Here is a 17980-nt window from a genome sequence, read left to right on the forward strand (position 1 = left end):
TAAGAAATATTTGAGTTCTTATGATTTGTCCAAAAACTTCAATATTTGGGGGCCATTTTCGACGAGTTGAAAATAACTCACCATAAGAAAATGGAAATCAAGTGTGGTAGAGTGGGGTACAAACCTCGGACAATATTAAAATTAGACCTCCTTCAAAATTAAAATGAATTAATTGTAAATGAATTGTAATTAATAAATGGTTGAAACCTCATACAAAATTAAAATTAGAGGCTATTTTTGTTTGGATCAATAACAATTAATTTTTACTTAATTTCCGAGCAAAGCCGGACCTCAAGACGAAAGCGGGGGAGGAGTGGGGAATTTTGAGTAGTAATTAAGTACCACATCTAGAACACATGAGCTAAAAATCAGCTGGTTATGAAACATTTAATGTTTATGGGTATTTTTGGGCTATTTGTTCTCATATTACTGGGCTATTTGCTTTAAGTATGCAATAACAAACATGAGTCAGCAATGAAATTACTTTTTGATTCTGCGCAAAAGTATTGCGAACTTAATAAAAACTAAAAAACTCGTTGGGTTGTTTTTTTAAGGTATTGAAATGAACCTTTTTCTGAACTGTTTCACCAATCGAAATATAAATATCAAAACAAATTTTTTTAAATTAATTTTAATGGAAATAATAAATCATGTTTACCACCTTTTTAAAAAAAAATGAACACATTCATAAGTTTGAAGTATAGAATAAAATAATTAATAATCGACACATTTAAGTTAGAAACGCCCTTTCTTTATTAACATTGAAATTAAGATTGAAATTTCACTATCAAAAATTTTGAGTTTTTCATTTTTCCTGCTTTTTTTCTCACCAAACCCCCTCTCCTTTTGTCATAGTACATTATATTGTATATTATCTATTAATTTTAGTAAGATTCATCTGATTGAATTATTTTAACTACATAGGTACTAGACAACGCCTGAAAATATTTTTTTCATTTTTATGCTTCTTTTTGGACCAGGTGGATTCATTAACGATATTTTAAGTTTATCCAAATTTTTAAAGACAAGGACAGAACTCAACCTTCTAGGGAGCTGTTAATATTAACATATTACAACAGACATGAATACAGACAACAATAAAGGTTTCAGATCTTTAAATTAAAAAATGTCAACAAATGGAAGAGGAATATAAATGTTCAAATATCGGCAGAATGGTGAATGTCACACAGTGTGTAAAGTGGCCACTTAAACCAACCAATGACAGGACATAAGCCAAGTGAATGTCTAGACTTCTATATTCCCTTCTGTAAGGCGGCCTCCGTGGTGAAGTGGTCAAGACGCTTGACTCACGCACGGAAGGTTCCGGGTTCGATTCCCGGTGAGAACGCAAAAAATTAAAATGTGATTTTTCTCAATCCTGGGTGCTCTGTGATGTAATTCACCACTGTAATAAGGCCTCCTGGCCTGTCGTGGTGCAAAAAAAAAATGTAATGTAATGTAATGTAAAATGTTTTTCATGTCTGTAGTAATATGTTCATACCTAGAATATGTCTATGTACTAAACGGTTCGGGTAGGTAGGAAGAAATTTTCTTAAGGCAATATGCCTGCCCTTATATGTTTGTTAATTGTAAATATATATGTGTATGTAAAGTGTTCAATAAATGAATAGATTTTTTTGTTTTTATCTTCTAGAAAAATATTAAATACTCTATTTTTGATAAACACGTTAATTTATTGTAAGTGACTGAAATGCCGTAAATTTATTTAAATAAAATAAAATAAGGTAAATTGAGATACGATCATTTCTCAGTTAAAGCATTGCGAAATCCCAAAATTATCAACAAAATAAGGAGATACTGGGAAGGAATAGTGGAAAAAGTAACAAGGAGGGGAGAAGGATAATTAATTTATGATTTTTTAACATAATACCAAATTTTATAGTTAGTAGCGTAACCGGATTAATAAATAGCCTTGTAGGAACAAAACAAATTTTCATATTTCTCGCCACGTTGACGCTAATTTATTAATTGAAGGTTAATGTGTAAACAAGAACCCTAAATTCGCAAGTCCTAAATAAAATATCATCTTTGATTTTAGCTGTAATATTTCTTTAATCTATCTCATAATTTATTTCCTAACACCTCCCATCTTTAGAAGAACAACGTGAGAAAAATATTTTACTTATAAGCTCTATATGTTTAAATTTAACATTTTGTAGACACTGTGAAATTTAAATAGTATAAGATTCATTATTAAATTATACCTTGATAAAGAAGCTTGTGTACTTGTGTAGCTTTGAAAACTTTTGAATAAAAATAAAAAGTTGATTTTGAAGTTATCCGGTGTAAACGCCTATTAGATTATCAGTCACGTAAACACTTCTGCTAATAAATGAAGTAACCCCGGAAGTTGTGTACTTTTAATTATTTTCTTCCCCTTTGCTTTCATCATATTTCCAATATTGTTCTCGCACTTACTCTATCCAAAAGGAAAAAATATCTCCAAACTAAATAAAACTTATCGTCCCCTCACAAAAATTATCACTTTTGTTTCCTTGCGCCGATTTTTTACTTTCTTTGCAAAAAACCCTTCTTATTTTTTTTGCAAAAATAATATTATGACGCATTGTTTTAAAAATAAACAACGTATGAGAATAAAAAATATGGCGTAATTTAATAATTTTTCTGAAACATCAACACACTTAACCAAATCATTGCCAGTTGCAAGTCATTTCTCATGGCGTTATTATGTTATTATGCTACTACTGAAAACATTGCTCTCAAGAACACGATTGAAAAAGTCAAAACGAAGTCTTAGAAAATCTATTGTGCATCACAGACTAGAAAAACCGCCAGGCCAGCAATTAACAGAGTGCTGGGTACGTATTCTGATGGTAATTTAAAATTTATCTTTCATTTTATCTACAAAGTAAAAGTAAGTTTTTTGTTTGAAAAATAGAATGTGTTGGCATTTTTTTTTCTAAACATGTTCAATTATCGGTTATCGACGAAGATACTTTGAATTTTCATACAAATATACACTCTTTCGTACATAAATATTGATATTAGTTTTTAACGTCTAAGTTTATACCGAGGAAGATAGCCGTTTATAATCGCGGCCCTGGTCAGCCGAAAAAAGACCACTCCATTTGCGACGCTTAAAGATGGCAAAGAGTCCTTAGTTTTGGCTGAGGAAAGCGCTCAGCGCCTATTGGAGAGGTTCTTTCCAGACACCTCTATGCACGGAGAGACTCATGAACATCACTCATACATCAGGTGGATGGCGGAAATTAAACCTTTTACCAAAAACAACACGATATTTACTGTGGAAGAAATTGGGGATAAAATAAATAAATGTCTGTAATAAATATGTAATGTAAACAATTTAACAAATAAAACAAATAAATAAAAATCTTCGAAAGCATATTTTTTTAAATAACGGTTTTTTCTTTACCAATTTCGTAATGATCGTCTTTTCCCTAGAAAAAATGACAGTATTTAAAATAATATCAAACAATATTTTTCCGATGGAAAAAAGACAAAATTTTATGTGGCAAGTTTCCTACGATAACTCTTATTTTATTTCTGTTCTCTAGTTTAGAACTTCGGATTGAACACAAGATACGGTTATTCTGAAAATTGGTTATGTTTGGAATGGTCTTTCCTTCACTCGTTTTATATTAAGCCGTGATTTATCAATTTATTTATTTATTTATTTGTCATAAATACACAGAAGTGAAGCTGTATAAATAAAACATTGTATTTCCATTTCAGCAATGGTGGTACGATTCATTACTCGTCGCTTCATAGGAGAGTATGACCCTAGTTTAGAGAAAGTTTATGCATTTCACACAGTAATGGATAATGAAATGGTGTATTTTGATATACTGGACACTGCTGGACAGCCACATGTAAGTTTGATATCGTCGGGTTTCTCGCACATGTTGGTTACTACATTTTACTAGACGTAAGATAAATAAAATTTAAAGTTAAAAGCTCATCCCAAATCAACAATGGAAAAAAAACTGTAATCTGAATATTACAAAATATTCTTTTTTGTATTTATAAAATACGGAATATTTTTTTTTCGATCTATAAAAAGATTATTTGATGCCATTTATGAACACATCTCATTTTTCGAAAATTCGTAGTTACCAATTTGTGTCAAAAACTCGACGATATCACATTGGAACATCAATACAATAGTTAGAAAGTTATGGTTTAGTATCACAATTTTATATAAAAATAAAGAAAAAAAGTATTTATTTTTTTGTACTATTTTAGTATATTGATCGTGTTCAGGTCAGAGGTTTCAAACAACGTGTCTGGAAAAAGTGGTTTCCTTTTTTCAAATGTGTTTTCAACCAATGAGAAAGTTCAGTGCTACTGGAAATTGGATAAAAAAATGTTTTCAAATACGCGGTAAAAATTATAACAACTTTGTAACGAACATTGGTAAAATAATAATTCTATACAATTATCATAACCACACGAAAACAGATTCACTACAATTTCATAAGTGTAAATTATACCGATGAAAAATAACCTAAAATAATTGTTTTCAATATTATTTACAGGAAAGTGAGTGTCTAACACTAGAAGCAAACATCAGATGGGCTGAGGCATTCATTCTTGTTTACTCTGTCACGGACAAATGCTCATTTGATGAATGCAACAGACTGAAGTTTCTAATTAACTACAACAAAAGGAGACGCAGACTTGGATCGAATAGTGGAAAAGTAAGTAAAAATAAGTGGATTGGAATCCATCGCACTTAGAAAAAAAAAGGCAAAATGTTTTTAATGCTCAGGTAGAACTAATTTTCTATCAAAAACTTCAATGCGGGCAGGGCAATCTACACTCTGAAAATAATTACTCCAACAATATAATGTTTATAATTTTTAGGACCGCCTCGTAGGCCGTTTGAAGCCGTTTTGCTTCGGTAATTGTTAATTTGATATTCAAGCTTGTGTCCGGGGGGTCGAAAAGTACAGTGTGAAATAGAATTAGAATCCTAGACGAGTATTTTTGACTCAAAACTCTCAGGTGAAAATTCTAAAAAAATAATTTGAGAGGAGAAAAGTTTGCCTTGTGGTGGTTAGCGCGTTGACTTTCGAGTACTATGATTAAGACCCCGGACTCAATTCTAGTTACGATATACAAAAATATTTTGCTGGCACCAAATGCGTGGAACTGATCATTTTACCTCTATGTAACAAATAACTGAGATACTCGGGATGAGCATTTAGTGTATCAGATGCGACTAAGGGCATGACCATTTACATTTTTTTAAATCTGGACACTGACTACAACAGCAGCTATTTTGCGTTTTTAATATTTGAAACTTTTTTGCCCTGCTTTTAGCTGTGAAATTCTTAATACTTTTTTTGGAGTACCAATGTTCAAAACGATTTTAGCTACTTTACCTAAATTACCTACCACGTCCTCGGCTGGTTAAGCGCCGAGGGTAATCATATTTATTTTATAAGAAGCCTTATATGAAATTTAAAATTTTAGAATTGAATTGGTCGTAGTTTAGACGATATAATAAGCAAATATAACCTTTTTTTAAATAAGAGGTATTAAAAGTGTGTAGAAGATTTCATGTTTTTCGCGATTTATAACTGAATTGCAACAATAAAATAAAACATCAAAAAGGAATCGAAAAATGAAACTAGGATTTAATTTTAAACTGTATTTTTGGCTAGAGCTGTTGTAAGTAGGTACTTTGAACGTCTGCTTGAAATTTCCCAGTTTAATATTTTGCACGCCATGTCCCCTTAAAGGGAATACGTGGATATTGAAAAACAATATAACGCATTTGAGATATTCGAAAACAAGAACCAAGCGACCAAAATATTCCACGTTATTGAAATATTGAAAGCAAGTAGGTACTTACTTGGTTGTTCTAGAATATCGCCACAATAAAAATAAAACGCCTATTTTTAGATAAGACCACTTATTTATATTATGTACATATTGTTGTGATGAAACCCGGTTGTTGGTCAGTATAAGTTCTTGGATAGGCTAAACACAATTTTATTTTGTTTACATAATTAAAAACTATTATTTTAATTCAACAACTTTTTTTTAAACAATATTTTGAGTTTGTCCAAATTTTTGTAGACAAGGACTGGATTCAACTCCCCGGGGATCTGTTTATATTAACATATTACAACAGAGATGAAGAACATTTAAGAGAAGGTAATATAGAAGTCTAGGCATATACAGGGCTTATGACTTGTCAATGGCTGGTTTAAGTGGCCACTTTACACACTGTGTAACATTCACCATTCTGCCTATATTTGAACATCTATATTCCTCGACAGGTCACAAGCCCTGTATATGCCTAGACTTCTATATTACCTTCTCTTAAATGTTCTTCATCTCTGTTGTAATATGTTAACTTTTTTTTAACTATGCGGGTTGCCGAAAATGCTTGTAACACAATGTATTTGAACCTTATTTTTAGAAGTGAGATAACATTATTGGGTTTGGATTTGAATAAAAGCCGTATTACTTGGATCAGAAAATAGTACAATATCTTATGCAAGATTTGACCCAGTGAATATTGCGTAACAATAAATTGGGTGAAATCCATGTCGAATTTAGAAAAATTAGGACACATCCTTTTTTTTAAATAAATATTTCAACCGAAATCTGCGCGCGCATCCCACGTCTGTGATAGTGTTAACCATCAACCTTTATTTGTTGTAGGTTGTGTCTTTTTATTTCTCCTGGGTCTTATTTATTCAAATGCACATTTTTCTTCACGCAAGTCTTTTTTTTCCGGAAACACTTATTTTCAATAAGATTCGCGATGCATGTTATTTTAGAAACCTGATTTTATCGTTGATCGTAAAATAATATATTGTTGGCTAGTTTTGTCAACTGTGAAACTGCCATGGTGTTGAAAATATTTACATTCGGGTAGTTTTCAATTCCAGAAACCACACTGTGTAGAACAGCGAGAAAAATGGCTCAAGATATGGACAAAAATTATTGTACAAGAAACTGCGTAAGATCTTGTTTCATTTTCTAACCCATGTTAACTTGAAGCTTTCGGCGGTAGAGCATTTTTCCTGGATTATCGGGAAAACGGGCTTGTAGCCCAATTCCCAAAATAGTAGACACAAAACATTTAGCAATACAGATTGGCAACAAATACAAAAAAACAGTAAAAGACATTTTAGGAAAAAATGGAAATCAATAGTATACATACAAAGAAAAATATTTTTTTTAAAAGATTTTAAAATCGAAGCATTTTTGCTTTCGACTCTATATATTGTATTCTTTTTTCTTTAGCGACAATTCTGGGAAGAGATTTATTCTGTGTCGGGCTCTAGGTTCATGCACGCACATAGTATTTTTTTCTTCCTGTGGTATTTAGCTTATCTTAATTCATTTTTTCTTTTTGATTGAAGGACTTTACTGCAGCCAAAGAGTTGTCTTTGTCAAACTCTTTTGAAAAGGCTTTAATAATAATTTGTGATTAGTCATTCAGCAAAGAAATGTTTTCCTTTAACTGACGAGTTCTCGTAAAATTACATATCTACTAGGTAAGGATACAAGTTTAAGCCAGCTACAGAATATACTTTTTTGCACTCTAATGTCTAATGTTTTAATTATTTTATTTAATTTCAAAGTTATGTTTCGTCGTTTTTAAATTATAATTATTGTTTTTTTGATATCATTAAACATTGTTTACATTACATATTTCAATTTTTTGAGTAAGAAATTGGAAAATTCTCCATCTCTGTTGCAATCAATTTCTTTTCATGTTCCCAACCGTGTCACCAGAAGTCAAAATCTGCTATTTATAAAATCTTCTAAGAGCAACTTTGGTTTTTATGCCCCAATGTCCAGAATGTGTAGATTAGTCAATTCATCACACGACTTGGAATTTTTTGGGATAGATCTTCCGGCTTTTCGTAGATCTCTTCGCGACTAAACAGTGTGGGATGAAGTTGGATTGGCATGGTTTAGCTCAAAGTTTTAGGCCTTTCGTTTTTTTTAATACACTGTATACAATTATTGTTTTGCCCTTGTTTGTCTTTGCTAAATAGTTTTATGTTCTTTTTGTTCAGTATCTTGCATTTGTGTTTCTTCATGTAACTGTTGTAATTGGCTTAGGCCGTATATATAATAAATAAAATATTGTGAGTTTAGACATGTATTTGTTAGTGTGTGCAGTAATGTAAGTTTAATATTTTATTTTCTAGTAGCCATTAAAAGTATTATATTTATTTAGTTGACAGCGCCTAAATTAATACAATCAACGTAGCATTCAGCAAGTACTAGGTGCGATGCATTTTTTCCTCGGGGTACAATCTTGCGATACAAAACGATGTCACTATTAAATATTTATGCCCACTATGAGAAGGAATGATAAGTTTTTTTTTTAGTTTTCTGATGACTGCACGATAATAAATTTATCAATACTTTTAAGCGAATTTTGATGAATTTTTAGAAAAAGAGATGACGCTTTCACTTACGAATCCAGTGACTTTATTCTGTAACTAATTCGTTTCGTAAATTCATTCATATCGCATGAGCGCGAACGAGAACGAAATACGATTTTGACTGCGTGAGACAGATATATGACGAACGAACAATCTTACCAAACGAAGTTTCCTGAGTCACTCGCCGGTTTCACTTATAGGTATTCTTTTCGAAAAATAATTCAACCGCAAAAAAATGTTAATTCTTGGGTGGTTTCACAAAACCGGTACAGGTAAATAGACAAGTGCAAACAAACATTATTTAGTGAGAAAATTCTGCAATGATCAAAAATTATCCACTCAAACCTGAATCTCAGTGCGCCAGTACCTACTTTGTTGATATGATACTGAAAAAATGTCATTAACTTAAAGGAAATCATGTATTCAACATCAAATCTTGTATCGTAGAATCAACAAGTATTTTATAAAAATTAGGTTTAAAAAATTGGGTGATTAGTACGATTATGCAGTAATCGGCTTAAAGAAAACACAACATTTCTTGAAAATAGACACAACAATAATTGGAAAGAAATATCATTATAAATAGGTTTTACCATTGAATAGATAATCTTATGTTATCTGTGAGTTTAGCAGTCATTAAGCGAATAAAAATCTTCAATTTGACATACTTAACTGACTTATAATTACAAAAAAAAACATCGGGTTATTTATTTTTTATGCTTTATTAAATAATATAATAACATTACAATTTTTCCAAAAAAAATTCTCAATAACATATTTTTTCAAATTAATTTAAAATATTTCAATCTTTTCTATCTCTTTTATTTCTTCAGGTAACTCATTTTACAGCTTCAATCCCTTGTACAATGAGTTTTGAGATTCTGTTTGTCTCCTCATTAGTAATCTTATCTTTGCTACTGGTGACATGAAAATATTGGTTCTGATAGGTTTTTATTCCCTTCGGCTTTGACGTTCAGGACACGAGCACAACAAAAAATCACACGTTTAATTGAAAAATCTAAATTAGTGGTTAGCCCTTACACGGGTTCGTTTATGAGGACACCGTAACAGTTTAGGGGGCGGGTTAGCTCTAACAGATTTGAAGGGGCCTAAAATACGATTTAGAGCATTTGCAACTAAACAGACAATTCGGAAACAGAGGTTGTATAACATAAGATTAAGGCCGTCTACCATCGATAAGGGTTTTTATCGGTAAAGGCCGTCGATTTCAAGAAAATTTGCCTTTTTTTGCCAAGTGTCACTATTATCCACACGATCTTAGGACAACGACGGATGTGCGAAAAATGCGACATTGACTTTCTTTTATATTTTATCTTCCAAAGGTTTTATAAAAACTTTATTTTTCAGGTTTGAAATAAAAATGTATATAACTAACACTTGAATTAAATGATATATTTTTTTAATAAAAAAAAAATAAAAAAAATATTAACAAATTAAAACAGGGATGGAGAATACCTTAAATAAGGGAATATGGAAGTCTAGGCATTTACAGGGCTTATGACCTGTCATTGGCTGGTTTAAGTGGCCACTTTACACACTGTGTAACATTCACCATTTTGCCTATGTTTGAACATGCATATTTCTTCAATTCTTCCATTTGTTTATTTTAGTGAAGTAAGCCATAAGCCACAGGTCATAAGCCCTGTAAATGCCTAGACTTCCATATTACCTTATTTAAGGTATTCTCCATCGCTGTTGTAATTTGTTAATCTTAATGACTCCCGAGGGGGTGAACTCCAGTCTTTTGTCTACGAACATTTGGACAAACTCAAATATTGTAAGAAAATATTAGTTTTCTTATTATTTACTCAAATATTTCGATTTTGGGGGCATTTTCAACGAATTGTAAATAACTCACTATAAACAAATGGAAATCAAAATGGGGTAGAGTGGGGTTTGAACCTCGGACCTCTGATCCGTGAGTCCGCAACACTAGCCACGGGACCACAACCCGATTCATATTATACTTTTGTACTTATCAAGTTGTGACATAGTATAAAAAAAAACATTTAACCGCTCTCGTGTAGAGTTGAAGAAAATCACATGCTTTGTTGTTCTATGATCGTGACAAAATGTGAGTCGAAAACAATAAAATATAATAGTCAAAGCTTTACAAATGTGGGATTCCTTCAGAGTTAGCAGACTTTTCACAGGTCTGGTAAAGCACACAAGAGAACTTTGTTAAGCAAAAACAACATTTAACATATCCAAGCCAGGTCCACCGCCACACCCTCAAAACTGCTGCGTCTGTTCTCGGACTTCAATCTTGGTAATGAAATCGAACCACCTCATACCTAATATTTACAGCACCGTCTACAGGGGAATTTTTACAGTATTTTAAATGATAATATTGTTTCTGTTTTTAGGAAAGTGCCTTGGACGTTCCCGTAGTGCTAGTTGGCAATAAGACAGACCAAACAGGAGACAGGATGGTCACAGTTGAAGAAGGCCAAAGAAGAAGTAAAGAGATTGGCTGTGTCTGCTTTCACGAGATCTCAGTGAGGGAGAGTATTGACCAGGTCAGTATAAATAATGATTCTATTATATTCTTCAGAAAATCAGTGCTAAATAAACTGTTGAGGTCACTGTGACCTTGCAAATCTGTTGTGACGGTTTCCCGTAAATGAATTATCGCCCTACATGCCTAAATTTCTAAAAAGCCGGGGTTTTGGGTGAAGGTCGACTACTTTTATTTCTGCTAAATCTCTTCCTCTATTCGGTAGGGGGCAAGAACTCTCACATCCTCAGGCTTGACCAGCGGTCCCCCGAAGACATGTCTTTTTTTGTGATATAAAACATCACATTGATTTAAAATCGCGATGATCGTAGAACAATGACGCATGTGATTTTCTTTAACAGTTCATGAGAACGGTTAAATTGATTTTATTTACAATTTATTTCACAACTATCATTTGTGACAACAAAGTGTATCATTTGATACTCGTGTTAGTAACAAAATATTTTGTTTTTTTTCAAACTTGGAAAATAATCGCACATTTTGCATGTGCGTCGTTGTTTTACGATCCTGGCAAAATATGTATTTATTAAACACTTTATGTACTCGTACATATATGCACATTTTTGTACATATAAGGCGGGTATATTGCCTTGTGGCATTTTTTCCCTACCTACTGCTCACTTTGAGAAAATAAATAGTAGGTACATGGACATATTCTAGGTATATATTTGCCTAGAATCTTAATATTTTACTGTAAAATTGAACATGTCATTTACACTTTTTTTATAGAAACGAAAAATGAAAAAATCAACACTATCCTTGTTTATATATTGGTGTTTCATCGTCTGCACCGCATAAACTAAAAATATAATTCCCATAAGATTGTACTATGTTCCACGCATGGACACGCCCCGTATCTCAGCAGTTTGAAGACCAGAAGGAATATGTATTTAACTACGCACTTTCGATTGTTGCGCGGTATTATTGACCACCCTAAAATTATGCGGAGCATAAACTTTTGTGTTCCGGATAATTACCTTAGACAGCGTCAGCATAGACGGTTTCACATTCCAATATACAGGACCAACCTGCCAATAGTTATGCCTGTTGGAAGAGCTATCTCTATGTTGAACAATATTACTTTGGACATTGACATTTTTCACGTCTCTGAGGGAGTTTTTCGTTAAAAGATTCTCTTATTTTTTTAACATATTATTCTCTGGCTATTATGAATAATTGTGTATTGTTTTTATATTGTATATATCTTATTTTACCTTACTATTTTAATTATTTCTTAATGTATGAATTAAGATATTCCATTTTGTAATGTACTTATATATGAATAAATAAATTGAAATTGAAATCTCCTCCGCAGTAAATGTTGTTAACCCTCTTATGTCAGTAGATTTAAAACGTCTTTTGTTCTTAACTTTCAAACATAAGAAGAAAAAAAATGCAATAAAACTCACATGAAATTGTTTCAAAAATTGATTTCTGTATGCACAAAGATTTATTAATCATTCATAAATACTTGATCTTACATTACGTGCATTTAGTGTAATCCATAATTTTAAGATGGTTTGAGTATGTAGAACGAACGGACGACGAAAGAATGGTAAAACAAGTATATTATACAATATTTTAGTTTGTCCAAATGTTTGTAGACAAAAGATTGGATTTCACCCCCTCGGAAGTCATTAAGATTAACAAATTACAGCTGGCAAGATTGACAAGTATACATGGCGAAAATGAATGGCAACGTGAGACGAGGACGACCAAGGAAGACGTGGCATGATCAGATAAACCAAAATCTAAAGTCTGGTCATGTCAAAATCAGACAGAACCAAAGGACATGTATGATAAGATGTATGGATGTGGAAGAAGCTATTAATGTATGCCAGGATAGACGTGTGTGCGATCCATTCTCTCTGCCTACCCCTACGGGAAAATGGCCTAATGGTAGCAGTAGTAGTAGTAGTAGTAGTAGTAGTAGCAGAATTTTAATTCGATGTCGAAGAAATTTGATATTTTCCGTATTATATTAAATCATTTGTCTCTAAATCAGCGTTCACTGTGAAATTCAATACGACATTTGATCGGTCAATTCATGTACTATATTATACTCCATTTCCTAATTTTGTTTTCCAAATCAATCACGTGATGAACAGAATTACGCCAAAATTGAGGACCGTTTTTTTTTCAAAACACGACATTCGCTTTCCATTATGTTGTATCCCAACTCAACACAGGGCTCTTGGCTTCATAGAGTTCTGGATACATTATTTTTGTAATATGTATCTTAGTATGAATAAATAAATTAAACAAAATGTTTCAGGAGATGATTTTTTGGGATTCGCGTCGAATCGCGTACACATTTTTTTTTTTTCAAAAGTATGCCTAGCAAAACCTGGAGTTACCTCCTTTCCTAAATTCTCCTAAATTCTAAACTCAGATTACTCTGATTGTGAGTTTAGAATTTCTTTCATAACGCATTAGCACTTAATATAAATTAGGGATTAACACACGATAGAATATCGTGTTTTGAAAAAGCGATATTTAATCGATGAGTCTCAATACTGGTTTTATATCAAATAAAAATAAAAACAACACGCAATGTAGAGTGAATATTGTGTTTTAAATACACGATCCTTAATTAAGGAATACTTCGTAACGCTGGAGTCGCCTGTCTCCATCCAAATTTATATTGGAGTTTTGACACACGGCGTCCTCAAATAAATATCATGATATATTCAACAATTTGTTGATTCGGAGAAATAGTTCGAGCTGCATAAACGACGGTTTTAATTTTTTTTTTGCAAAATTTTATGGTGGGATGTGGGTCGCCGGCCGCCGGCTAGTTTGTGTCTTGGGCGTTAGTGGCAAACGAACGCGTCGGTAAAATAAATACACTTTGCATTTCAACAGAGAGGGAAAAAAAAATCTGAGAAGGGAATATGAAAGTCTAGGCATTTACAGTGCTTATGACCTGTCATTGGCTGGTTTAAGTGGCCACTTTACTTATTTACAGAATTTTTACCTGAAAGTGACACTAAACAAGTAAGAAAAAAAGCAATATAATGTAATAAAAATCAATCTACTAGTGTTACCTTATCGTGTGGATTTGGACGATACGTGCGAAATGGATCGTAAGCGGAGAAATTAGGAATTCATTTTTTTAAATAATGTACAAAGCCTTCGTTAAAAGCTAATAGGGCTACATGATCGCCTTCTGGGGAACCAGTAATAAGACAAACATAACAAGGATATAAAGACAACAAAATAAAATCATTAAACGATCATACAACTTACCCTACATTGCCGCCAAGACTGAACTGTATGAAATATCACGCCAGTTTGACATAAAATATTAAATCGTATTAAATAAACAAAAATCAGACTTTAAAAATGGTACACAAAACGGCTCAGGAAAACATAAAAGACGATGACGTACAAAAAATGCAGACATACAAAAGTATAATACCAGGCAACAACAACACTACCACATTGAAAACGCAAAGACAAACGTCGGACAAAAATACTGTACCATGGACTTAAACACTACAATGACCTACCTTACCACTCGAAAAATTACAGGAGACAAATTAAAAATCAACCTGATAAGTTGAACGTAGTTATGCAGAAAGCAGCCAGCCATATAAAAATGAAACTGAGATAATAGCACTTTTGTGAAAAGAGTGAATTATCAAATCTAATCAACAGTTGGAATGTTTTTGACTTTAACAAATGAAAAACAATGAAAACATAAGTTTTTTTTTTATTACAAACAAGAATCTAATTATGTATTTGACCAGTTTTAATGAATTATAAAAAACCATAAGATTTTTCCAGAGATGTGGGTGTTTTCTGCAAATTGAAAAATGTTTTTTTTGTGATCGACACCATTTTCAGAAGGTGATTAATACAGTTTTTTGTATGAAAGCGGTCTGGCTGTTTTTGGCAGAACATAGAATTGACCTAACTGCACCCGATAACATCAATATCTAATTTTTTCAAAATCGTGGACTGGCTGCTTTCTGCATAACTACGTTCAATAACATGATGACTTCACTAACCAGACGAGACATAACAGACTGGACCTTATAATATTTTTTAGGTAACCCTAACAGATTTTTAAAAATAATAAATAAACCATAAATAAAATTTTAAAATCTATAAAATAAATAAATACCTTATTGCTATAAAACTTGCGGAGAAGCTATATCAAATATTTATTTGTCCAATTCGAAATTGATTCACGTATTTAATTAAGTTGGCTCATCGAATTACTTACACTGGGGAGATTTTCCGATTCCCGGCAACTCGAATCACCTCAAAACTTCGAACGCTTTCTGTAAGCTTATATATTTTATCAAATTGAACTTATTTAATTATTAAAGTTTTAATACATTTTTATATATTTTTACCATGTGTCAAATAAATTGGTATCGGTTTCATCAAAGAAGAGAGTTGTATATTTATTTACTGATTTATAATATCATCGACGTAACTTGTAAAATTCGTAAATCTCGAAATACTCAAAAATTATATTTTGGCATTTCCTGGTAGGAATTTAAATCATCCATATGTGCGTAAAACTTTTTATTATTACTAACATATTATGCGTTAATATAAACAAAAAGTATAATAATAATTGTGATAAAAATCGCAATAAACTGCGGAGGAGTTTTAAACCCCCATATAAAAATCTAAACCGACCGCGACGTGACGCCGCGCTGCTCCGCGCCGCGCTGCGTAGTGTTTACGTTTGTAGTATTTCAACAAATAAGTGCTGTTTACATTTGGACAATACAATAGATAAGACAATATTTTCTCGTCCCGGCTCTGTGAACAGCCTTGGCCGCGCGGGATAGAACGCTGACACAATATGAAAATCCAGCCGCAGTTCACACGTGAGCGCTGCGAAAATGAATACACGACGGCGATTGTTAAGCGTGAATTCACAAAAAAAATAAATATTATACCAAGATGTATTAGAATTATTCAAAGACGACCTAAATAATATTTTTTTAAATGGAAGCGACACGTTCACGTCAAGCAAATCACTATTACCACACGGCCCTATCCGTATATGTGTTCACACGAGGACAATGTGGCCGGTGGTGGGGATAATCATTGTTCCATGGAGATAGCCTGCCCTTCTATCTCGGTGGCAATGTCTCGGGACAATTTTTATTCTACAAATTGCTGTTTACACGCGGACAATGGTCGAGTCTTGTGACAAAACAATATTGTGTTGTCTACGTGTAAACGGCATTTAAAAATATCGTGCTAAGTTCGCCAAAACATCGTAACCGACAAAAACAATATTTTACCTGAGAACACTTCTCTCTCTCCATTTACAAGGACTACATTTTGAGAATCGAACTCTGTTTGGACTTTTTATTTTATAGATATCAATAAAATTAATTTTTGAAACAAAACTTGGGTCCTAAAGTATATTCCTTAATAATAACGAAGAAAATTAATAATAAATTCTTCCGTAAAATATTGCTCCTGTCGGTAACGATGTTTTGCCAATCATGGCTCGATATTATGTACATTTTTTTGTGATGGGGTAAGAATACAACATTGAATGTAGAATTTACATTAAATCAATAATAATCTTTATTTTCTACATGAAAACTGTTTACAATTTATATACCAAAGTGTTTTCCTTCAATATGTCAAGGGCAGTGTATATTATTATGTACCTATTACCCATACAATTGGTACATCGATTGCTTCCCTAATCGAAATCCTCGCCATTCAAAAACATTCTTGGAATTCACATAAATATGTACAGAATCTATTGAATTTGTATATAAACATTCAATAAAATAATAATAGTACTTATGTAAACATTCAATACATGAAATCTTAGCATAAAACGTTTTTATTTTATTACGTACATGTTGTTCGTCCTCTACCAAAATATGGCGCAGTTTTCTTGATTTCATTATTATTTCCAACGTTCCCCAAGATTTCAGCCCATAGTGGAATGTATTTGGGTCGGAGTCAACCAATATCACGTTTATCTTATTATCTCGCACGAGAGAAATCCCGTTTGCATTTTAGAAATTCGTTGTGCATAGTTTCCATGCATTGTTTATTAATAAAATGTTACAATTTCATAAACGTCAAGACTTGTTTACTCTAAATAAGCATGTTTACATTATGGTAAACAGAGTGTTGCTAGGGTTAAAATAATAATAATCTCTATCTCCTTCATTTTTTTTATTTTTTTTGCACCACAACAGGCCAGGAGGCCCAATTACAGTGGTGAATTACATCACAGAACACCCAGGCTTGAGAAAAATCCCATTTTAATTTCTGTGTTCTCACCGGGAATCGAACCCGGAACCTTCCGTGCGTGAGTCAAGCGTCTTGACCACTACACTACGGAGGCCGCCGTATAATGTGAATAACGTATGTACTTTCAACCACGTCAAAGACCACGTACCAAATCAAAGATTCCGGTGTTATTTTGGAAGCGAAGTTCACATTTTAGTTTCACATTACTAAAATTGTAGATAAAACTAGTAAGATGGTTGGATTTGTAATACGGAATTCTAGATCCTTTAATATTTTTTTTTATTTAAATTTTTCATTGATAAACCCTTACGGGTTACATACATTTAACAAAATATTTTTAATTTTAAAATTCTAATTCTAATGTTAATAATAATATTTTTAACATCTTTTGTAAAGGTTGTCCAATTCTTTAGTTTAATTTTGTCTGGTAGTTTATTGTATAATTTCAGTCTATGGTTTATTAGTCTCGATTATGCTTTTAAAGTTTTAAAAGGTTGTATATGATATTTTTCTGATATTGTCGTATTGTGTTCATGTTTACTACAGTTTTTCAAGTTTTAATTTTTCGTCTACAATTACATCAGTGGCTAATTTATGAATAAATTTTAAGGATTCTAGTTTTAAAAGTTCAGTTACATTAAATTGTTTAGTTTGTTTAAAAAGTTTTTTAGTTGCTGTTAGATAGGGTAGGTCATATACTAACTTAAATCTTTTATTTTGCTGACTTTGTAGTCTATTTATGTCATTTTGATTTCTTATGAGAAGT

At 32.2% G+C, this 17980-nt stretch overlaps 1 protein-coding gene across 1 annotated transcript in view; it reads left to right on the forward strand.

The window, feature by feature from the left end:
- LOC148281990 (uncharacterized) overlaps nucleotides 1–17980 on the forward strand; it is a 53401-nt gene that overhangs the window by 14844 nt on the left and 20577 nt on the right. The window contains exons 2-4 of the mRNA XM_088225789.1: nucleotides 3736–3872; nucleotides 4539–4700; nucleotides 10811–10963. Coding sequence (XP_088081915.1) covers nucleotides 3736–3872; nucleotides 4539–4700; nucleotides 10811–10963 — 452 coding nt within the window. The remainder of the gene's footprint in view (nucleotides 1–3735; nucleotides 3873–4538; nucleotides 4701–10810; nucleotides 10964–17980) is intronic.

This window comes from Micrasema longulum, unplaced genomic scaffold (assembly GCF_059751315.1).
Source record: "Micrasema longulum isolate JH-2025_06_02 unplaced genomic scaffold, ASM5975131v1 h1tg000386l, whole genome shotgun sequence".
NCBI classification, from domain to species: domain Eukaryota; kingdom Metazoa; phylum Arthropoda; class Insecta; order Trichoptera; family Brachycentridae; genus Micrasema; species Micrasema longulum.